Source organism: Microchirus variegatus (assembly GCF_963457635.1).
Source record: "Microchirus variegatus genome assembly, chromosome: 12".
NCBI classification, from domain to species: domain Eukaryota; kingdom Metazoa; phylum Chordata; class Actinopteri; order Pleuronectiformes; family Soleidae; genus Microchirus; species Microchirus variegatus.
This window is the reverse complement of record NC_139813.1, coordinates 15,077,765-15,102,753: the sequence shown is the minus strand read 5'-3', so window position 1 is coordinate 15,102,753 and position 24,989 is coordinate 15,077,765. Positions and strand designations below refer to the sequence as shown.

The 24,989-nt window shown below is 41.1% G+C and overlaps 1 protein-coding gene across 1 annotated transcript in view; it reads right to left on the bottom strand.

The window, feature by feature from the left end:
- The window catches only part of nbas (NBAS subunit of NRZ tethering complex), a gene marked incomplete at both ends in the record, with an annotated part of 168,559 nt that overhangs the window by 66,930 nt on the left and 76,640 nt on the right, over nucleotides 1-24,989 (bottom strand). Inside the window, 9 exons of the mRNA XM_083898862.1 lie at nucleotides 229-339; nucleotides 693-916; nucleotides 13,707-13,844; nucleotides 14,237-14,313; nucleotides 19,746-19,869; nucleotides 20,932-21,045; nucleotides 21,641-21,817; nucleotides 23,233-23,316; nucleotides 24,613-24,770. Of these exons, the coding sequence (XP_083754988.1) occupies nucleotides 229-339; nucleotides 693-916; nucleotides 13,707-13,844; nucleotides 14,237-14,313; nucleotides 19,746-19,869; nucleotides 20,932-21,045; nucleotides 21,641-21,817; nucleotides 23,233-23,316; nucleotides 24,613-24,770 (1,207 nt within the window). The remainder of the gene's footprint in view (nucleotides 1-228; nucleotides 340-692; nucleotides 917-13,706; nucleotides 13,845-14,236; nucleotides 14,314-19,745; nucleotides 19,870-20,931; nucleotides 21,046-21,640; nucleotides 21,818-23,232; nucleotides 23,317-24,612; nucleotides 24,771-24,989) is intronic.

The window sequence follows — 24,989 nt, the reverse complement described above, 5'->3', positions numbered from 1 at the left end:
CTTTTAGATTTAGCCTGGGGAGGGGGTTAAATATACTTTTCATGAAGGCAATTTTAATAAAGGAGGCACAAGTGTTTGTGCACGAGCAAAACAGGGAACCATGACCCAAACATACTTGTTAACCAAAACACATATTAGCGGCATTTCAAATGAACTGTTAAAATGTACAAAGAACTAAAAGCTTGTGAGATGGTGTGTGTGAGTGAGTGTGTGTGTGTGTGTGCGTACCCGCTATCTGTAAAGAGGAACTCGAGGTGAGTCATGTAGATCTCCCACAGAGGCACACTGTAGCGCTTAGCCAGAGACAGAGCGATTCTGTACACGCTGTCATCCAGTGTCCTAAAAAAAAAACATCCAGACACATGAGCAGAGGGGGGGGGAGAGAGAATAATGATCATATTTCGCCGCACTGGAGCAGAAATGTGTGTGGAATAAAAGCTTCAAACCGAATCAAGCTCACTTCACTAACTACAGTACAGATTGGAGAAATCATTATTCTTCTAACTGCAAATATGTCGTACGAATTTTGAATCATTCAGCTGAGGAAACATGAGATTAGGGCAGAACGATTTGGGAGGTGGAAATCTCACAAATATTATGATTGTGATTCTTTTGCAAAATTTTCAAGTCACTTTCTAATATATTTCTCATCCATATCTCAAACAGTGATTTCGATTCCCTTCTCTGCTTACTCTGTCAGGCCAAGGATGGTCTCCTTCTTGTAGTTGGAGTCGGAGCTGAAGCGTTGAACGTCCACACCGCGGCCCAGCCCCTGTAACACCTGGGCCTGGGTGAAGTCAGTCAGGCGTTCGTTGTACACGTGCAGCTGACTTATCAACTTCTGCAGCTCCTCCGGCCAACCCGAATACGCAGACACATGCTGTGTGACCAATCGAATCAGCTCCTTCGGGTCGGCCTGTGGAAAGAGGAATAAATGTTCCGGGGTTTACACAAAAACAGATGCTGAAAGTGTTATTTCATGCTGGTGGCACCACATAGTTAAAGAATATTGGACAGATTTTTGCAAAATTTAGAAATACTTTGCCCAATCCTCTGCTTTAAAGCAAATAAAAACCCAGCTGGGGACTACCTCCCACTTTGATGTAGGGTAATAACCATGGTGGCTTTGGAGTCGCTGACTTAAAGGAGCAGTGTGTGGCATCAGCAGCAAGGTTACAAGCAACTAAATCTCTCTTTCCAAACGTGCAGGAGAGTCTGTGATTGCTTTCTGGTAACATGGAAACATGAAAGTCCCCCCTGCAGCTCGTGTTGTGCTAAGAACTCCTTCAAAAGGTAATGAAATTACAATCAATTCCAATTTTAAGGTTATTACACACTAATGGAAACATAGTTATGAATTTAACGTAATTAATTTCCGACAATAAATCCTGCTAAATCCAGCTCAGTGGCTGATTAAACCTAGCATACTTGCCAGCAGGTAGGTACTGTAAGCCAGGTGCCATTAAACCACTAGCGTAAAAAATTAAAGTAAGGAAATAATACTATATTATGATAAAAGGAGTCATATTATACTCTATTTCTCAAAGTTATACTAGTTCCCTGCTGTCCTAATGAACATGTCTGTGACATGCTTTGGTCAAAATACCATAAGGATGAAGCACCACTGCAGTTCAATCACCCTGCCAAAACAGCCCTGTTCAAAACGCTCGGTTTAGTAGTATCTCTTTAGGTCCACCTTAAAAAAAAAGTAAAAGAAAACTTAAGGGACAGGAAATTACATCAGCCACAGAGGCTACTGGGCGCTAACACTCGATAGCATTTGGAAAAGTGATCATTTGCAGGCTCTAGCAGGCACATTGCCGTCATATATAACATGTATCCACTGGACAGATAAATCCTCTGAAGTTTGTGTAGGACTCTGTGCTACAAGTGGAGCTCCGCGAGACAACAATTCCAGGACTTTAGAGCATTATGACGTCACAATGAGCGTGGAAGTCAACATTGCGTGTTTCCTCTCCTGTACTTAGACTGAGGAGGACCCCAAAAACATGAGTGAGTCATCTTTTTTCACACTTTGCCGACTGATAGCACTTTCAGAGTCCCAAATATAAGGATTTTAATGATTAAAAAGTTGATTTTGCATAATATGGGACCTTTAAGTAAAACAAGAAAAAGAAAAAAATACATTATTGCAGTCAGTCAAAAAATGTGGCATTTATATTCATTTGACAGACAACACAGTCTCCTCATGAGTCCCCTGGTTGTTGTTGATGATGATATAAAGGAATGGTTATACTTTATAAACAAGGAAGCCTAATCATTTCTGTGAAAGAGACAAAAAAAAAGATGCTGCATTTAAACATTTCACACAATATACTACATTTAAATCAGTGACAAAAAAAAGATATAGGCTGAATTCTAATATTGAAGGAAAAAGTATATGAATATACTGTACAGTATGCCAAGAGCCAAGATCAACCCTTAGATCAATGTGTCCCTGTGTTAACTCCTCTGAATAAAAAATATAATCTCCAGCCCCAAAAAACATCTTCCCCAAAGACCATCACTCCAAAAAAAACCTTGCTTTATAACTGTTAATGAGAAATGTCCAACTGCAAGCCACGTGTATGATTACCTCATCTCAGTATGGGTCAAGTAGGAACATGTGGGGGTGAGTCCAGCGAGGGGAAATATTAATGTTCATGTGCAATGGTCCACAAAAATGTGAAAGCAAAACCCAGAAGCCAGGAAAAAAAAACAAAAAAAAAACATTTTGGCTCATGCAGCAGGCTTGCAATTTTCATTACAGATACTGGGTGCCATATCTTTGAGTCATCTCGGAGTAATAGTTCTGTGATTGGTCCACGCAGATCTGATGTTTCTTTACGCCTCTTAATGATCACCCTAGCTCCTGTGAATTTACCGTAAGCTTCATTTGACCTTTAAGTCAAAATGGACGAAAAAAAAAAAAAAGAGACCTTACTTGACACACTTCCTCTTCTTATCTATCTATCTTTATTTTACTAAGGGTAATATACGTTTGTCTGCTGAACCCAATTTCTTGACACAGAATGCATTAACCTTTGCAGTGCACCTGATTGGGGTGGGGGGGGGGAGGTTTCATGCATATCTAAAATATCTATAAAAAGGTTTCATGCAGATCTAAATAGCAATCCAGATTTTAATCAAATTACGTTTCATTAAAAAAAAAAAAGGGGTGGTTTCTTGTATCTTAAATCAGCTGCTGCACAGCTGTTTCATTAATCAAAAATACACATCATGATGCCCGGAAGCTCACTTGTTATGGAGTAGGCACTCGCACACACTGAGGCTACAAATCTGTCACAGCCGCAGGTTGTGCACAGCTTTCCTCATTGTCTCCTCCTTCCACACTTACACGCTTTCCTCTCAAGGCTTTTGAAAAACAAAATATACTTAAAAAAACTAAATAAATTCTCATTGTGTTTTGTAAGCTGGTAAGAATTATGTAAAAAAACAAAATGGGGGCAGGTTGTTGAGTGGTATGTGCTCACAAAATACCTCTTAGTTTACTTTTATGTCACACGGTGAGCTTAAAATAGCCTCCGCACAGGCCTCTGGCTGCTTTACTTTGAATAACTAAAAGGAAATGGCAGCAAAAAGGCAGGCAAAAGACAATGGAAATTAATGAATATGTGCCCCTTTTTCTACAAACAAATAAATACATTTGGTACCATGACTCAGGCCTGTGGGGAATATGACCAGGGTAATATATTTGTCACACAAAGAAAGTAGGAGGTAAAAGTTGTATCTCTTTCATCACCTCTGTTCTAATTCAATGAGCTCCTGGGTTTGTTTTTTGGCACCTTAAAGGTTGGATGAAATGGTTGATTAGCATAAGGTAATTATGGCTGCTGCTGGAAACGCGTGGGACTGAAAAACAGAGGTGTTTTTGCGTGAGCGTGTCTCCGTACGTCACGTCCTGCTCTCGGTGCGGTTAGATGCGCGCCCCGTACTTGCAATCACGGTGGCAAATTCAAAACCGAAAAAGCAGGAACGAGGGAGAGGGAGTAAAAGAGATGGATCGGAAAGAACATTAAACGCGTAATGAGTTTTGGCAGGAAGTTGGGAGGTGGGAGTAAACGGCCAGGAGATGGAGGACAGGAAGTAATGGCAAATGATGACGCTTGGGCTGTCTTGGACGACATTTCCAGAGGAAGGAAGACTGGCACAAAAGTGAAGGGGGTGAGGTGGGAGAGAGGAACGTCTGCTGGAACTGTGATGGACAGGCCTGTGTTTGAAGAACTTTATTGAAATAAGGCTTTCATGATGAAATACTGTTTGCATTCTCTCTCTCACACACTCTCTGTCATTCATCTTCAGTGCTTTGTTCTTTTAGATATCTGGATTATATCCTCCCTTAACCTACACAATTTTTTTTCTCTTTAATCCCTCAAATTATTTAACCATCATTCCTCATTGCTATGGATCTCTTTAGCCCTCTTGCTTTCCAATAACTCTTCTTTGTAAAGACAACACTCATTCCATCTAATCTTAGTTCTTGCTTATTTAATTCCGAAACATCTTGAAGAGACTCTTACACTCTTCCTTTACAAAGGGGATGTATAACATTAAGTATAATTGCATAAGGTAGTGTGTGATGTTTCTCAGCTGGTAGCAAGCAGACTCTCTCTCTCTCTCTCCAACTCCCCCTGCAGCTGTTCCACTGCAGCCATAGGCTCTTTTATCTCGACTTCTCTCTTTCCTTTGATGACGCTTAAGAGGAAACGGTGTAAAAAGAACAAAAAAAAAAAGTCTACATTTTCATTCAAAACTGTTCAGTCATTCTTCTTCTCTCATGTTCAGTCTTTATTTCCCATGTCATTACATTACAGCCTGTGTCATCTAAAATAATTTTGCCTCTTCCCTGGATAAATGTCTGAAATAGTGTGACGGCATCTGTTGTAAGTCAGTATACTAGTGTAAATGAATCTTAACACAAAGTACAACGTTTTACAACCATGTAAAGTAACTATTATATGCACAAAAACTCAAATATTTTATCATTCTTTTGATTACAGAACGTAGATAAGTCAATGCGACTATTTATTAAAAAGACGCAAAACTAAAACATCTTTCATCAATGATCAAACATCTTTCTACCTCAAAGAACGCCTAAATTGTGATGCATCCATTACCGTGAGGAGGTGGCGCCAGTAGCAGCAAGCATTTGGTCAGTGTTTGATAAAACTGAATGTGTTTCTTGAATGCATCTTCTGCAGATTCCACAGAAGGGAGAGCATTAACTTGGGTCTTTGAATGCATCTCATTAGCTGCTCCTTGCAGCTCCACATGCTATGAACTATGCATTATTTTCATTAGCTCTCATGCACTGTAGTTTATAATGTTCAAAAAAAGAATAATAATAATGAAATTATTGAAAAATTAAAATCCCTAGTTACAATTAACATGTCATACAGTACAGTACAGTAGTAGTTTGAAAAAAAAAAATATATACTTATTTGTGGTTAATGTAAACTAAAACAAGTCGTAGGGTATAACATATATATATATATATATATATATACACATATTCATACATATATATATATATATATACACATATACGTATATATATACATATATACACATACATATATATATATATATACATACATATATACATATACATATATACATATATACATACACATATATACATATATACATATATACATACACATATATATAAACATATATACACATACATATATACATATATATATACATACATACATATATATACATACATACATATACATACATACATACATATACATACATATATATACACACATACATATATACATATACATATATATATATATATATACATACATATATATACACATTCATACATACTGTATATTCATAAATATATATGTATACATATACATATATTCATAAATATGTATACATATATGTATATAATGTATATGTATGTATATAATATGATTCTAACCATCTCACTTCTTTATGATAGCATGTTGACATTTACTATACAGAAGCTGAGGATGAAGAGAAAAGACAGCAGTGGAGCTGATGATGGCACTTAAAGAAATGTCATGCATCATCATATGTGGCTACAAACTACTCAGAGGCAATCATGAATGTCAATCCATTCACATTTCACCAAGAACCAAGACTGTGAACAATAGAAGGAATGTCAGAGGACCTTCAGCAATGGATGTCTGCGTAAAACGTTATTGCAGAGTATCTTGACTTGACAGGAGAAAATGTACAGTAATGTTGGCTGCAATCGAATAATACAAATCTGGAAAATAATAATTATTTTTTAAACCAATCTCTGAGAAACTTGAATATCTGTATAGATATTCCACGCATGGAATAAAAAAAATCTAATTTGTGACTGAGTTTTTGGCCCCTACACCTACATTGATAATTTTTTTTACAGCAAGAGTGTAAAACCCAAAATTAGTTTTAATGTGTTGTTATATGCCCCCCGGAGGTTGTTTTGGTTTAAAGTCTGCTAAATTCTTAATGGAATATTTAGCAAGTTATTAAAACATTGCACACACACACACACACACACACATACACAAACCTGTCCTGCCGTTTTAAAAGGTTCCACCTATTTACATGGCAAAGATCACATAGAGGTTACGGAGGAAGAGCCATGCCTTCCCTTGCTACAGATTAAGCTACTAATGATCTTAATGGCCTGTGTTTATGTCCTGCCTAACACTTCGTTTTACAGTCAGTGGCCTCATTAACACTAATTCATCAAATGGTGTATACAGTATGTGCACATAATTAGGAGGAACCCAATGAGGGAGGGGGGGGATTGGGCACCAATTTTCAAGGAATAATTACTCCATAAACAGGCTTGGCTGCAGCGAGGGTCATGATACACCATGAAGGAGACCGATCCACACGCAAGATACGAGCCTGCTGAGAAGACTGTAAACATACAAACAAGTGTAACTAGGCACAGTCAAAGGGTTCGAGACGACTCGGTCTCAAACATTCGACCGCCACGGTGCATTTAGAATGCATATTTGCCTAATAGGGGCCCCTTTCTGCGGCTGCTTTACTTCTCAGTGCTCCCATGGGTAGAATATAGACAGCCAATGATTGTGGTACAAGAGTGCAATTTGTACAAGTGCACAATTTGTACAAAAAGAAGGGAGATAAAGCCACTGGATGCCGTGCTTCTCTGTGATGTGGAAGTCTTTCAGTCCAACTCATTATTTCCGTTCAATTCAGCGGCGGTGAACAAACTCAGTGGTCCGGCACTTGCGAGGTCACTTCCTGCACCTGGCAGCTTAAATCCTGTTGTAGTCATGAATTGAAGAGCACCAGTGGCGAGCACAGCCATTTTCAAAATGTCACAACATGCAAGCAAAGTGCTGTTTTCATTAAGTGTTTTACTGCTACTAGGGAAAACACTTTTATCTGTGCTACTTAAGGAGGACTTTGACCAAAAATGTTGTATTAAATGTTTTATTTTATTTTATTGACTGAATAGCTGAACCCATACAATGTTGTGTATGTAATTTTCAAGCACGTCTTCTATAAACGTGGACTTTATTTACAGCAGATATTTTTTCCAGAATGAAGTATTAGGACAAACATAGCTCTTACTGACAACCTTAATTAGAGATCCACTCCAGTTATAAGAGAGCCAGGGTTGCACTATTGTAAGGGTAGGTCACACTAAATATTCATCTCAAACTAAATGGAAGCAGTTCATTTATTGAAATATATTTTTATTTTGAAAAACTGCATACACGTTCCAATAAAGTGATTGAATTATAATTATACTGTATGGTCATTATAACATTGCTATGAGAGGCACAATCAACCAGTGAGTATATATTTATAATAAAGATCCAGAGAACTAAGCAGTATTCCTGCCTGATAAACTCTTGCTCTGTGAAGTACTTTAAACGCGCTTGTGTTTTTTTGTGCGCGTGTGTATCACTGGTGAGAGGGATCGATACTCCATTTCAGGCAAAGATAAACGGTTGAGTGCATAATCTCAATCTCTGTCCTCAGCACATTGCCACGGAGCGGCTGCTCGTTCACATCTACAATTATGGCAAAAGCACGCACGTGCACGTGCAAACGCGAAAAATCGAGGGCAAATCTCACACATTAAAACGATGACGAGCACGGGTGAACAGTGCTAACACATAAATGCACTTACATCAATGCAGGCTAATGCGCAGTCTTGTGTAAACACCACCAAAGGTACCAATTATGGTAAAGAGAGCCTCTATTTCACAAACCGGCACTTTCGCCAGTATAATGAAAACTTCCAGTGCAAGCAGTGGAAATCGACTCATTTTGCCTTGGGGGAATAATGGAAACCCAGCCTCTGTGTCACTGAGCCTGATGCTGATCTGTCACGCCTGGGAGGTGTAATCGAATGGGAAAGTAACAGTTAAAGACCTTGAAAGTCAATAGCGAGAAACAGAATCTTCAAGGGCCTCTTTGCCGAGTTACGCGAGATAGATAGATAAATAGCACTCCAGTTGAAAAAAAAAGGAGTGATTTAAATTTGGAATGGAAACAAAACGATTGCCTTGATTGAAATGCTCAAGCATATACAGACGCATGATGACCGAGTTTTTACTGTCCTTATATCACAAGAAAGAAAACATATTTGGTGTTGAGCTCGACTCAGTTCTTTTCCCTTTTGCTTCATTTTAAGTGCTTGACTGACATGTGGGATTATATGGATTTAGCAGAAGCTAAAGCACCTCTGGGTACTGGGTATGTGACTACCCTTAGCCACAACACAGGCCTCAAAAGTGTCCCTGTGCTGTGCTGTGGCTAACCACTGCTGCTTAATATTCACGACTGGACAGGTCAAATCCAGAGGGCAAATGTCTCCACTGGAATCACGACAGCGCCAATAAATCAATAATCAAAGCTGATGTGCTAAATAGTGCATTTAAGCAGCTGCATGTTATTGTCTTTGAGTTACTCTTTAGTGCAGATAACAAATGAGAAGATGTCAAAGTAGTATTTCCTGTTATCCTAAGAGTGTTTGCCGAGCCTTGCATTTTAAATAGGTTATGGAGTAATTGTTTCCTCAAAGCTCCCATAGAGTGGTCGTATCGCAGATATGTGGAGTTATGGAGGTCTACTTACATACATTAACTTGTTTTTATGGTCAAAAACCTCCTAATTGCTGGAAACGAGCCGATCTCTTCTCACCGAAGCTCTCGTCAGCCGCGCTGTTTCAGACTGAAATCTCACCCCCAGAAGACAGACTGTGTTGTGATTGGCCAGTCAACGACAGTGATTGGCCAATACCTGGAAGTGACATAATCCCTCACACCAGCTCTCAGAAGCACAGCTCCACCCTTTGGAACTGGTGGATGCACTGCTACTCATTATCAAAACATTGTTTTAACATCGTTTAAAAATAATCCCGCAGCCCCTTTACAACCCAGAGTCAGATGACACATTTCCAAGTGAAACACCTCCACAACGGACGTTCTTCTTCTCCTACGGTACAATGTACGCAACCGGATGTGCCCGGACTAGTGCCCGGACCAGGAGGATCCGCTGTTCAGGAGAAATGCTGTTTACGTAACCATACCGGGTTTTTTTCAGGAATCTCACTGAGCTCGAGATTACAGTACAACACAGCGTTCTCAGCAGTGGCTGAACTGTTTGTTTGGAAACCTTCAGGGCTTCATAAACGAGGTAATGGCGCAGATACACACCAAAAAAACACTTCCGTGGACCTAGAACTTCCGTTCTAGGTCCGCTTTAAATGTTCCATCAACTTCAGATGTCCTGGGCTAATGAGAAAACTGCATACTGTACCACTCATGTGGGGTCCACAAGGCGGGGGTAGTGGCTAGCACTCTTGCCTCGCAACAAAACGAGGGCCTTTCTGCATGGAGCTTGCATATGTGGGTTTCCTTTGGGTGTTATGCATTTTAGATCATAGCTTATACTGTGCAACAGGGTTGAAAACAATATACTGCATATCCAGAAACAATCTCTGCCAACGCTCCTCATTTTCCCACTTTGACAAATCTCTCCACGACTCCCCTATCTTGCAAGATTAACGATTTGTTTTCAAAAAAATACACCTGGATCTAGAGCTGCATCACCACCAAACCTAATCATTATGTCTTTGAGCCGTAACGTACACCCACAGAAACAGACAGCTGAAAACAACCTCCTCGGCGAAAGACAATTAGTTGTTCCTTTCATCGCAAGTTTCAATAATCTCTTTCCGAAGCATCGCCGCTTTCGAAAAAACCTTCGCATGAGCAGAAATGTGAGAAAGGAGCTTGTCGATTGAAGCTTTGAAAACACATCAACACCTCGCGTAAAAAAAAACCCTCAGAGAGTTCTGTTCCTATTTACAACTGAATGACTTCTGCGGGGCTTGAGTGTTTGGTTTGTTACTGTTCGGGTATGAGAAATTATGTGATAGTGACAAGAGAACGGAAGGAGGACGAGAGTTTTCGAGACACGGCGTTACTCCAACTCAAGTGGAGAGCAGGAAATGCACCGTGACAGTTTGACACTACACACACACACCACCCACTGTCACATGACAACACGTTAGTCTGCATTTATTAACACAGCAACATGCTCATACTGTTAATATATATTTACTATAGACATGTTAGGGTGAGTGACATGTATTTTTTTTTTCTTTCCCGCAGCTCAACTCATTTTTGTGATGCAAAGGCAGCACAGGCAACACATTTCTTCTTACATATCTGAAATTAAACATCAAAAGCTGTACAATGTGCGCCCTTAAAAGATAAGAGGAAACGACGGAGTTGCAGGAAGCGCATGAGAAACGTATGAAGCGTGCAGCGTCGAGATAGGGTTGTGGATTGAGAGGCCAGAGATTTGACAAGAGAGAGGGGGGAAAAAGGCTATAAACAGAGTGTATACGGAGTGAAGAGTGATGAAAGAAAGAGCGGCGAAACGTGGACAGGAAGAAGTCTCATGCAAGACACTTAGAAAGAGAATTGCGCGCGCCAACAAAGCAATTCCTTAAACTCAACTGAGGGGGGGAAAAGGCCAGGGTAAAGCGTGAAGGAGAGAAGAAGAAATTCAGGGTTGAAAGGTTTTCTTCCTCCCTGTGCTTCTATCAGTGTTAGAGTAAAAGTTGCCACTAAGTCATCATTAAGAGCCTGGGCGAAGGCAAGACCTGGAACACAATGATAACAAGCACTCATCCCAGGGGAGCACACTTAGAAAGAAAAAAAAAGAAAAAGTTAAAGGATATTTCAGATAAAAAAAAAAAGAGGAGAAATCTGCTAAAAAATGAAGGTAGAATTGTCAAATTGAAGAGCAGAGGAAGAAAGACTGTATATATTTTAAGTTGATGGACCGGAGGACAGATTACTGCCATTATGGTGCAATGTGTCACAGTGATGGGTTGAGTGAGTGCATCTGTGTGTGAGTGTGTTAAGTACAACTGCACATCTACACAGGGCTGTGCATAAAACTGACCTTGACCGTCAGCTGGGACGCACTTATCCACTTCTTCTGCTGACCTCTATCCCTCTTCCATTCTTTTATTTTGACATTTTACCAGCCCTACTTCCACCTGGAGTAAAATCTAGCGGAGCCACAGTACACTCAAGGAAAGGTCAGAGCCATTTCTTCTCTTTATTCTCCACTCATAACGCCCCAGCATACCTGCCTTCACTTTCCTCCTCTGTCCTTTTCTCACTCATCCACTCCTTTCTCCCTCTAGTTGTCTAGTTTTCTTTTCTTTATGACAATTAACACAAAACGCCCTAAAATGTATTTTAATTAGGTATATCAAAAACCTTTTAAAGAACCTTTTACAAAAATGTAATATACGAGATAAAACCAAAAAGTTTAGACTGTTCCTCACATCTGATCTGAGGAAATGTAGTAGATGTAGCTAACATTTCTTTGTAGAGCAGATACAGCAGGTGAGAGGAGCTTTCCACTTAGTTAAAGAAGCTAATATCACTACAATAATGCACTAAAGTGGCAACAGAACCTAACCATATATGAACAACTATTGGTGCTCTTTATTTATGCCGATGACACAGGCGTTTGCTTATATACACTACTCACAAGAAGTTAGGGAAGTTATTCGACAAGAGCATCCCTACACTCTTAGAAATTAAATTGCTAAGTAGAACCATGTAAAGCTTTTTGGCTTGTTCTCATAGGAGAACCCTTTTTGGCTCCAGGTTTTATGAAGATTCCACCAAGAGCCCTTTTAGAACTCTTTATTCAGGAAAGGGGTTTTAAAGGGTTCTCTGGATCAAAATGGTTCTTACTGGAACCATTAGTGTTACCAAGAACCCTTGAAAAACCCTTTCCCTTTGAAAAGGTTTTTTCAGAGGCAAATGGTTCCAGGTAGAACCTCAGCCCTTGTAGAAGGACCCTTTTGGAACCCTTCTTTCTAAGAGTGTATGAAGTTCATGCAACGGTAATATTCTACCATGAAAGCAGGGCATTTCATTAAAAGGATGAAATGGTAATTTCTTTATCACAAACAAGAGCTAACAACAGTGGTGGCAAAACCACAACAAAAAATCTCTTCGTCTCAAGAACTTGATCAATTTTAAAGTGTTGTCTTGGTCTCATGATGTCAACATTTTGACCATCATGATGAAGACGACTAGTTGAATACAAATTGTCATTGAACCAGAACTTTTAGTGGTTCACATCAGACAGTTGTTTTGCGGTTAAACGCCTTGTTCGAGAACAGCATGTTGTTCAATAAGTACTGAAACACTGAACAATTGGACATGTGCATTCAAACGTTTAGAGAAGGTTATCTTAAGATCATCGCTAAAGGTTATAGTGCATTTTAGGTGCATTCTGAAATTGAATTCAAAAGCTAAACATCTCAAACTTTTGAGCGCACATAAGACACCACAGGTTTCCACGTTGTAACATTTTAATTATCGTATCATCTGCTGTTATTACCTCTAAAAGCTTTTGTCGTCTTTTTGCGTTGTGTCAGTTCTTCACGCTTACGTCTCACCATCGATTCATTGAGGTCAAGCGTGTGTGCAGCAGCTCTATTTCCCTCTTCGACAGCCAAATCGATTGCTTTTGACTTAAAAACAATCAAACTAGTGTCTTCTTCGTCACATTATCTCTTCCACAGCGTATGTCTCCTGCTAGGGCGCTCTAGCAGGAAGCGCAAGAGCGCCCCCTGAAGGCCGTTAGCCCGTAAAAATCTATAGAATAGCCGCATCGTTATATAGGCCGCAGGATTCAAAGCGTGTGAATAAAGTAGTGGATTATGGTCCGGAAATTACGGTAGTGTACAGTATGTGAACTCCCCCCAATGTTCATTTACAGCAGTGGACGGAAACGTTTACCGCCTCATTAAAAATTTACGAATTAACTGAACTAGTGACAACTTCTTCGCCATCTTCTGACAAATAATTAGCCCGTTGTCTTGTCTGGTTAGTTGTGATCCGAGATGACAGAGCTTTCCACTGGTGTGGTTGACGTTATGTTTTCCTGCCAACACTCAGACACTGGCTGAATCGTATTCCTTGGCATCATCGCAATAAAATAGCATGAGACTATTATTTGAAACCAAAAGTATGTAACTTGCATACTTTCTACAAACTATATATCACAGTATGCACTATGCAGGAAGTGTAGTTATGACCAAGACAACACGACTGTAAATAAATAATTGAAAACTAATAAAGCAGCATTCACACACAAAACTGGTCGTCCATGCTAACCTGGTAGAGAGTGTGGTTCTTGTCTCTGAAGCAGGGCTTGAGGTGGGAGTAGATCTGCAGGGAATAGTAGTAAGCTGCCAGCTGGAGCGACAAGGCGGAGTGACACTGTTTCTCGAAACATCTGTTGGCATCCAACACCTGCATGTATGCACAAACACATACGAAAAAACAAGAGAAGAGATGTTAGCATTAGGGTATTTTAGAGACATATATTATGATAAAAGGTGCTGTCATGTTTTTGTCGTTTTGTTATAATGATTGAACACAATCCACTGCTGTTAAGAGTGAGTTTCTATGTGTCATGCCTTTTCATTTTCATGGACATAAGTGGATATGAAGCAGCCATGTGCGAATGTTGACTGAAGTCAAGGAATCATGCAACTGTGACCTCAAAGCTGAACCTTTATTTTGACTCACTGAAAATATAAAAAAATGTATACCAGAGCAGCTGATCAAGCAACAACAGTATACACAATATATAGTAAGATATGTATTCACTCAGCCATGTGTGTGTGTATGTGTCCACCTACCTGAGGCAGGGCCAGTAAGTAGGACAGAGACAGCATCATGTCCCTGGGAAATGCATCATTGGCCAACTGCAGCAAAACTGGAAAGGATGGAGAGAGAGAGAGAGAGAGAGAAAGAAGGGGAAGAAAAAAGACTTTAACTAAAGCACTGAGGATAAACAACATCCCTCCCCCTCCTCTCCAATGACTCTCATTCCATGTTTGTTGATTTCAGACAACAATGGCTGTCAAAATAAACCTCTCTGCAGGCCAGAAATAGAGAGGGAAGGTAGAATAAGAGGGAGACGAGAAGACAAGTAGGGGGAGATAATGTTAAGATGCATATCCATCCCCTCCCAGTTCAAAGGATTCTGTCCATCTTCTCCCTGGACTATTGTTTGTGTATTTGTAAACTAGGCCAGTATTAATCGTTTTTAAATCGCAATTATTTAGTTGGGACAATGTTGAAACATCCATCCATCCATTATCTACCACTATTCTCCACCGGAGGGTCGCAGGGGGTGCTGTGCCTATCTCAGCTGACAGTCCATCACAGGGCATGTTGAAACATGAAAATCACTTTAACTAGGGTATTTACGGTACTACCCAATTTTGGCACTGGATTTGGTCGCAAAAGCAAAATACTCTGTATTGTAAAGTCTGTCTTAGGTCCATGGCAGTTAAATACCACAGCACTACTAACTTATTTCAACACCTCCAGAAAAACCACGTACAGGAATGGCAGCAGTGTGTTGCAGAGCGGACCACACAAGAGAACGCGGATGTAGCTACGCCACTACCAACTCTGAAGCAAGTAACAAATTCAGTCATGTTTCACATCACAATAAACATGGTCCCGATATACACAGTAGAAAAGGCTGGTTTCCAAAATTTGCTTCATGTGCTGGATCCCTGATACAAGCGAACAGGCCGAAAACATTTTGGCGAAGTTGTCTTAGTAAAGGGTTAGCAATCTTGCCTTTGCAGCAAGAAGACCCGGGTTCAAGCACCGGTTGGAGCAAGGGCATTTATGCGTGTTATGCGAGTTTGCATGTTCTTTCAAGCATGCAGATTTGGGGATTAGGTGAATTGGTCACTGTAAATTGAGCGTAGCTGTGAGAGTGTGAGTGAATGGTTGTTTGTCTCTCTATGTGGCCCTGCAATGGACTGACGAACAGGCTGTACCCCTCCTATCGCACCTATGTCAGCTGAGATAAGCACAGCAACCCCGGCGACCCTCCAATGGAGGCCACTCCAAAAGTGGTTTGGTTCAATGTGTGTTTGCGCTCATGGTTTCCTGCACATTTATTATTCAAAGAGTAAGAACATGTCCACTTCTAATAAGTGCTCTCCAGATGAGTCCCAAATTCATCTGAGTGCACTTTAAAGTCGTGTCCCATGAATGCCAAATTAGCTCATGTACAGTACATCTCTCAACGGCAATGACGAGACGAGAGGAGTTCTTAATTTTAGGAATCGCTAATTATGTGAGTTTTGATTTGTCTGTCCATTTGAATCCGTGATCTGGTTGAGTGCATCGTGCGCACAGGGAATATGGAAATTCTGATTTCAAATTGATTCACCAATTCACTTGTTTTTGTTTTCTTCTTTTCTTTGACAGTGACGAATGGACAATTAAACACATTAAAGCAATTTCAGTAGCACACTGGTTACTCATGATTAGCCTGTTTCACTTGTTGCTAACCTTTAAAAACATATTACAATCAGTGGGTTATTTTAGAGGAAAAGCAGTAATTTACTTGTTAGAGAGAATAATCATTAGTCGCTGCCTTTGTTTGTTCCAACAAATGCCTTCACTTGCTGAAAAGCACCAAAACAGTGCTGATGGATCCAAAGTTGGAATAGTTTTTTCCCCCAAAACTAAATATTTACTGACGTCAAATACACGTTTGCATTTAACAAAGAGGAAATTAATGCACTTCATCAATGCGTGCAAACAGAAAATTATGCAAACGGAAAATCAAATGGAAATTCCACTGCCAGCTACACCACACATTCAAACATCTTCTCAAGCTGTGTTCCCATCATCTGCAATTAGTTTAATCTTCTACAGCTGTGAGCTCTGTTTTTTTTGTGCACTGCATTGTGGGAAGATAGTGGAATTATTGACAGTATGGAAATGGGCCGAAAGTCTGTTTCGAGCAGATGGGATTTTGGGTCTAGACAAAACTTTTGGACGCAGGGATGAACTTCTATCTGTCAAAGACGCAGATGCAAACTCACACTCGCACAAACCAAAAATAACACTTTCTCAATCCGCCGAAACTACGGAACCGTAGATTTACTGGACAAACGCACACACTGTAAACACAAGACTCCCAACGTTAATCACTCACTAACTCGCTAAGAAAGCAGTGGGAGAGAGGAGAGGAGAGAGAAGTAGAGGCAGAGACAGAATCACTTTGTAGTCTCTGACCTGAGGAGAACAAAGCCTGTGTTGGTGATAAGAGACTGAGACAAAATAGAACAGACAGAGAAAAGTAGAGCATGGACACTGGGGGACAGAGAGAGAGAGAGACACAAGCCAGGGCCAAAGGGAAAGACATCTACAGTGCAGAACAAAACGCACACTAATATGCACAAGTGCGTGCACACACAAGCCAATGCCTGACACTAGACAGTTTGAAGATTCAAATGTGTGCCCGTGTGTGTGTGTGTGTGCAGGGGTGCATTGATGCACCAGTTTAAAGAGCTGGAACAGCTCTCTTAAACAGAGAGGCCCACCCTCCTTTTTTTCTCAGCTACGTCCCCCTCCCTCCCGTTCGCTCTTACCTCCCGGGTTTCAATGAGCTACACCTTAGAATGAGCTGATTACACGCCTCTCTAAAGCTACTGATACCATCGGGACAAGAATTACCTGAGGGGTAAACACACACACACGCACGCACACACACACACATAGAATAGATAACCCTGACTTAAAAGCATTTGGTATTTTTGTAATTTTTAGCTTGTGTGTGAGAGAGAGGACAGAGAAAATGATGAAGAGACACCATGTTAAGGTTGAGTGTGTGTTCGTTCTTGTACTTGCGGCATAATGAGGACCAGTGAGGGCTTCTTAACCAACAAAGTGAGGTCATTTGTACGAGGTGAGGACATCTTGGCCGGTCCTCACTTTGTTTTCATTGAAATCACTTCCTTAGGTTGTAAACATGCTATTCTCTGTTTTTAACAGAGGTCCTCAATTCGGTACAAAAAACAGTTTTTCCAGCGCTGGTGTTTCACACACTTTTTGCTCTGGGGCTCCACCTGCAGACATGTTATGGCACTGCACCCAGTAGTTATTTATAGATGTCATTCATGAAGTAGATATTTGTAATTGTGTTGATTTATAAAGTGGAAATGCTGGTCCTTACTTTGCCAGAACTTTAACTCGGTCCTCAGTACGCAGCAAGTACAAGAATGTGTGTCCCAGGTATTACTCATGTTGTGGGAACCTAAATAGTCACATTACGGAATGAAGACACACATGGTTCTCTTTCAAACCTCCCTCGGTATCTCACTATGGGAAACGCCCTCTGGCGCGACCGATCAGGGAAGCTCCAATGACACCACGTCTGTCATACGACAGACCGATCATCTCGAGATGCACGGGCCAGCTCGCCGCCCTTACAAGTGCCCTGTGCGCTGTACCCGCCAAAGATCACCGAGCTGAAAATCAGACCACGTTCAAACGCGTGTCTGGGCGTCCGGACAAGTCCTCGCCGTCGCACTTTACTCGGCTTCAATCCCATCGAGTTACTTTCCACTTGTGTCATCATTAATTACATCCACCTTATCTGGGACAGGTTGAAAAATCTATAAATACTTTTTTTTTTTTTTTTCTAAAGGCCATCTCCTAGTCTGTTTTTTTAAGGACATGCCACCTTCGGTGGTGCTGATACAGGGAGCAGTTAATCGAAAGTTGTTATTCGACGCAAATGTCGCCTCTTTCTCGACACGTTGCACACCGCGGCAGCTCCAAAGGGAAGGTGACTTTTAAGACAAGACCATTTGAAAGACAGCTACGAGAATGATCAGATTTAGTGTACTGCAGGGTCAAAGTGCATTGCCTTGCGTTCTTCAGTGTCCATGTACTCAAACATGTCCCCGTGCACAAACGCACTGTTTGTATTTGTCGTGGCATTGATTCTAGCGAGCTGCTGTGATCCATCACGCAACGTGGCCCAGGCGTTCTGACTTGATGTTATCTCTCTCTGGTATGGCAGCGGTGACGTGTCATTATTTACTGTTGCTGGGGGGATACGTGGGGATACATTAATTAATCAGTGTGAGGCAATTCGTCCCACGTTGTCCCCTAGTCTGGAGAGAGGAGAGAGGATCATGCATTCCGTCAATACCGCATCTCCACGAAGATAAAGCCCCGAAAAATCGTTCAAGTTAAATAATTTGCACTCACTTTTTCTCAAACACTTCTGTTAAAGAGGAGGTTGGATAATTAATGGAAGTGCACAAAATATTCAAACTACACTCATTTACATTTATGAGAAACATCATACTAGTCCAGGGTAGTTAATCGCTTTGCTCTCAAAAACAGCCTCAGGCCGTTTCATTCCAACAAAAAGACCGGAGACTTTCATATATTCTGCTCCTTGTTGACAGGACGACATCACATCATTTCTGAATATCTATCCGCTGCGGATCTCCCGTTCAACCACATCCCAAATTGAGTGGATTGATCAGATCTTGTGAACACTGAAATTCACTGTAAATTGAAATGTAACAAGTACAAAATGACGTCTCTTCAAAGACCGAGCTCCACGTGTTGCTGTTTGAAAAGTTCCAGGAGACAGAAAATGTCATAAAACACACAACCCAGCTGACCATATCACGGTCAAACTACGAGAGATGACATTTTTATGTTTGTTGTGCACATTAACTTTTGCTGCAGGATTTTATGCACTGCACTTACTCCACATAATTGGATGAATAAATGCATGCAAAAGCCCGCGTACAGGTGTTCCTATTAAAGTGCTCGGTGAATATACAGTGTATTATAACAGTCTGGGGGGGGGGGTTCATATTCAGAAGAATCATATATCCTCCGAGCAAGCACCGTTGCTCACACTGAAACCAATTCCCACGAGATGATCGGTCTTCGAAGATGTTCACAACAATGACAAAAAGCGGCGTTAAGCGCGTGCAATCGCACTACAAATGGAAAGCACGGAGAATAATACGGAGCCACAGATGGCAGACAATATGGTCCGTCTGTTCCGCGGCACGAGATCGGTTTCATTTCTATCACGCCACAGTCTCACGAGTGCCTCGGCAATAATAATGTGAAGCACTATTCTTTTCTGACATCAGTCATGTGTGGAAAAGCATAGAGGGAAGGAATGAAGGAAACGGTTCAAAATGCAAGAAAGGGGACTCACAAAAAAATACTATGGTGATAATTATTTTCTGATTCTATAATCAGTCTTGATTAATGAGCGTGGGATTCAAATCAGGCTGTGTGTGTGTGTGTGTGTTTATGTGTGAGTGTTGCATAACACAGCACGGTGCTTACCCTCTGTAGCAGGAAACAGGGTTGTTCCTTCAGTTTTGGCCTCAGCCAGTTTGCCAGTTCTCAGCAAAACCTCTGCAAAGTTTTCCTGAGGCAGGTCTTTGTAGGATGAGTACACGTCTTGACTCTGCGAGAAACAAAAAAAAAAAGAAGAGGATATACGTAATACTGAGGGGGGGCTTCAGAAAATGACACGGGCATAGATGCGATTAAGGTGACCGAGTGTCTTAATTCCCAGGGAGTCGGAGAGGTGAGAGTAAACAAATGAACTCCAGAGACGAATAATGCTCTTCAACATCAGACCTTTTGATAATCCCTTTATAGGACTCTTGTACGACGAGTCATTTTTCATGTGTTGCAGAGGTGAAGCGGGTGTTCTCACGGGCCTCCACGTAACACAACATCTCCGTGCTCTATCTTTACTACTCTCCCTCTATCCATCTTTCTGCCTTGTTGGATTTGTCGCTTCCTCCTCTCGCTCTTCCTTCATCGAAAACTGTTTAGGGAAAAAAAAAACGATCCCATTGATCGGCCATTGATGGACAGACGGACAAGTGGAGCCGTTATTGGTCGGTGGATGATGTAAGACGGATGAATACTGAAGACGGAGCAGAGGACAGGATTTGGAGAGGGCCTATTAAAATGTCATGAGAAGAGATGTATCGACCTTCTCTGTTTCCCTTTGCGTCCACTCTTTTCGCGATCCACATGATTTGTGTCTGAGTAAAAAGCTCAGTCTTAACCCGAGGGCCACCATTTTCTAGGCATAAAGGTCAAACTACTACTTTTCTTACTTTTGTTCTTTTCTACTTCCCACGACAACTCCCCTTGTCAGATTTTTTTTTTTTTTTACGACCTCCACCTCGGCCTAATACATACATTACCTCGACTGTGCACATTTTATTCCTCATTTCCAACCATTATACGATCAGTCTTAAGTTTAATCCGCCTTTTCTCTGAAAAGCACTCTTGCAAATTGCAAAAGCGTTAAAATCGCTCCCTCGAATCAATATTAATTCTCAAGAAACGTATAAGCGATAGAAGAAATCTAACTGAACGCCGTAAGTCATAAATCTACTAAAACATTTTCGCTGTAATTTAAGAAGATAGACGATTTCAACGAAAAGAAAAAAAATGTGAAAGGAAAAGCAATAACGACCATAGAGCCACTTGAGTCTTGAACACTCACCACGTCTACATAGTGATCCTCCATAAGCTCCTGATAAAAGGGGCTACAGCCTTGATGCTCCAGGTTGGAGTTCTCACATGCTCCTTCCCGCGCCGTGGCTCCTGCGTCGCGACCCTGAGGAGCCATCAAAACATCATTAAACTTTCACAACGTGCCCACAGCACTGTCATCTCTCTCTGTCCCACCGCTGACACACTTTCCTTCAAAAAAACCTGTAACTACGAGCAACCCCCCCCTCCTCCACCCCCTCCACCCCCTCCACCTCCTACCACCACACACAAAACTGTCGAGACCAGAGACGCCATTAATCTCTCGCCCTGGCGACCGCCAGAACCAGCTCAGCCCGCTGGCAACTGGCACGCATTGAAATATTCAGCGGGCAACACGGTTAATTATGCAAAAGACGAGCTCTTGATTGGTTGTTTTTGGATAAAGCAGGAGTGGGTGAGAAATGGGGCACACAGGCAGACACAGGACTGTCTTTCACTGACACAGTGATGTCACAGGGTCTGCCGGAGTTAAAAGGGAATGGACTGAGTCTTTTACAGCACACTAATCATAATCATGCGTAACCACACACAACAAACACCGACATTTAAAGCCACAAGTTACTTAATTAGTCCCTTGTTAGGTATATTTATTGCCCCTGATGTCTTCAGCTTCCCCACTTCCCTCCCCCCCCAAACACAGCAGCGGGAAGTGTTCTTACTTGAAGTGGCCGGAGGTAGTTGAGCGAATCTTTCCACCAGCGGTGGTCGCTCACTGCGGTCAGCACAGCCTTGGTGGTCAGGCCTGTGGTGGTGAGCACTTCCATGGTCTTGGCTGTAGTCCTGTGCAGCAGGTCCCCCGCCGTCCCCACAGGGGAGCCCACGGTGGAAGCAGAGGCCTACGGCCAAGCAGGTGACATCAGGGGGGAAAGGACAGAGGAAAAATACGACCGTTATGTTAGCCCTATATGTTAATGTGCACTCTCTGCAGTAGCAGACATCACAGAAGTATTAAAGTTTTATTTTGTGTCTCCATAAAGTGCAAGAGGAACCTCCTCACACCTTTTTTTTTTTACAATTGAAAAGTAACATCAGAGGAATGATTTGATCACAGTGTGGACTCATTCACGTTGTGTTTCTATTAGAGACTTGAAAGGAGCACTTCAAAAAAGCACTCAACTTTTTGTTTACGTCGCCTTGTTTGTGTGCCGCGTACAATAGCAACAAAATTCAGGCGGAACAAAAAAAAAAGACTTGCATCTCCTTTCAGACTCGAAAAACACCTTGAAAATGTAATTGCTGGTTTCTCAAAGACAATTCCCGGTGAAGAGTTCGACACGCAGATCAATATCACAAATTCAGAATTTATCCGTTTGTCAAACGCATTAAGCTTAACTTCGCTCTTGGCGGGAAAAAAGTGGAAAGAGATAGCTCAGCTCTTTGTTCAACGATGGCAAAACTTGGCAACCGGCATCTGGCAAATTTACTACAAATGTCGAATGATTCCTGTATTGCAAAACAGGACATAGAAGTAAAGTCAATATTTGCTTATACTGTTCACCCATTTGGAACTAAAAGGGGCTAAAGGACCAATAAAAGAACTTCTTTCCCAAATAGACTGCATTTGCTATCTCAAAATGAACAAAAAAAAATAACAAAAGGGTGTGCACTGGAGCGTAAATTGCATTATTGGAGTGTTTTTGAAAGGGTGCCACTAATTTCCATGGTATGTTGGTTACTGCACAATAGAAAGAGCATTTTAAAACCACATTTAAACGGTCAGTGGGCTGGAGCCAAATCGTTTACTGCCTTTCATCAATACCTTATCTGGAAGGGGAGCGAGGGTTAGGGGATGAAAGGAACACCAAACCAGTGCATACACTGAAGAGGTTTGTAAAAGAAAATACACATACAAAAAAGAAACACAAACACACACATCTAGAGGGCTTAAATATATACGAGTGAGGATTAGGGACATCAATACAATAATAAAATGACAGCAGTCAGCTTCAAATGAGGACCCATCCACCCACAAAGGGGAGGCAATGCAAGTCATGAAACATTAACATCCTCTAAAGGCATCATAAAGCTGGCAGTGCTGAAGGGGAGGAGAAGAGGAGGCATAAATAAACCAAAGAGAGCAGAGCAACCTTAACACTAGATTTACACCTCATCAAATATGGAGCAATAGGGAAACACACAAAAGCACGGAGACACGCCCTGACCGCAAGAGTGGGAAGTCACTGAGAGGAAGAGCAGGTGTACAACAACAACATCATTAATGCAGAAAACAAACAATCTAAAACACACAAACCTTCACAGCATCCGTCTCGTCTGACTCTCGTCCACTCTCTGTAATAACAGGCTCCATTTGATAGTTAACGGCCTGGTACAACACCTGCAGGAGCCAAACAGAGAGAGGGAGGGAGGGGAGAAGTCAAAAGAAAAAAAAAAAGGATTTGCTATTTTTTCTTTTGAAACATTTTATTGTTTGTTCTCGCTGATTTATTTACCGAGGACATTTTGATATTTTGATTTGTGCTGGACTTCGCGCAGCAGGTCAGCGGAGAGAGAATTATGAATGTTTTCAGTCTTTTAAGAGGACAAGGATTTCAACCTTATCAGCTCGTGACAGTTTACAACAAAGCCTGACCCGTGAATTGTAACCACAGGTTGCTGCTGAATATGAGCAATTACAAGTTTGAGCACTGAGAGATGTTTCCATTTCAAAGCCGTCTGAACTGACTTTTTTTTATTTATTTAATAAGAATTATGGATGTTGTCTTATTGTTGTCTTGTCTGTTAATGTATCATTGTTAAGAGGGTATCTGCAGGTCTCAGCAAGTGAAATTTAAGACTTTTTAAGACCTTTTAAATGCCACCTTGAATGAAAATTAAAGGTGCATTATGTAATAAATCTAAATCAACTGGCCATAAAACCCTCCTAATATGTCACAGAAACTCAGGAATAATGTTCATATAACAAACTGAACTCACCAACAACATCAGTTCAGCCAAAATATTTGCAATAAAAAAATATTTTGCAGACTGCTTATGTTTATGTTTTAAAATGATGTTTTGGCATGTGGCGACACCTACCACCGTCTACCAATCATTGCAGACAGTAGAGTCTCAGCTGCCGAGCAACCACGGGTTGCCAGTAACGTCAGAAAACGAAACCTAAAAGACCTTGGTATTTTGAATTTGATTGTAGTAACCATTTTTGGCCACATTCTTACATATGGCACCTTTAAAAAAAATTAATCCTAATTGTCCAAGTCTTTCTTATATCAGCTCTTCATCAAACTGTGCAAACGTCATTTTGCTCCATGGTAAATTGGACATAAAAGAACAGCCATGAACACAAAGTAAATGGTTTCAATTATGATATATAATTATAAATAGATATGATGGATATTTATGTCGTCGCACTAAAATGAAAATCCACATTTTGGACAAAATGTATTATAAAGCTGTGCAATATTTTGGCGTTTAATCTGCTTGATTTCCTTCATAACGCAGTACTTCCTGTTTTATACTGGTGTCTCTAACCTCTCGCTTTTCCTATAGTGTGTTTCCTGATCCAGTAATTCATCAGTAAGCCATCAGTTCCAGTTCATCTTGTGACTTTTTTTTTTTTTTTCAACCGAGCACCCTTTTCTGTTAATCCACAAAGGGCACATCAATGACTAACCTGAGTTTGCAGGTCACTGGATGCAGCCAGGAGGCCATGGATTTTGTCTGGGGGACAGTGGGTGAGAGAAAAGGCTAAAAGCTCTTGCCGGGCCTCCAGGTCTGCGTATCCATCACACTGGCCAAGCAGACTGCAGACCTCCCACCCTGGACTGTAACCTGGAGGAAGAACAGATGGAGGTTAACAAGGAAGGGAGGAAAGGTGAAATGTAGCCAGGCAAGAGAGGCAGGAGGCAGGGGGGGGGGGGGATGATACGTCATTCAGTTATTGCTGGTGTTTTACGGCAGATCCCTTAAATGTTGCATTACTTTTTCTCTTTCCTTTGCCACTTCCTAGCCTTAAAAACAAAAAGTGTTTTTGTCGCAATAAAGGATTTT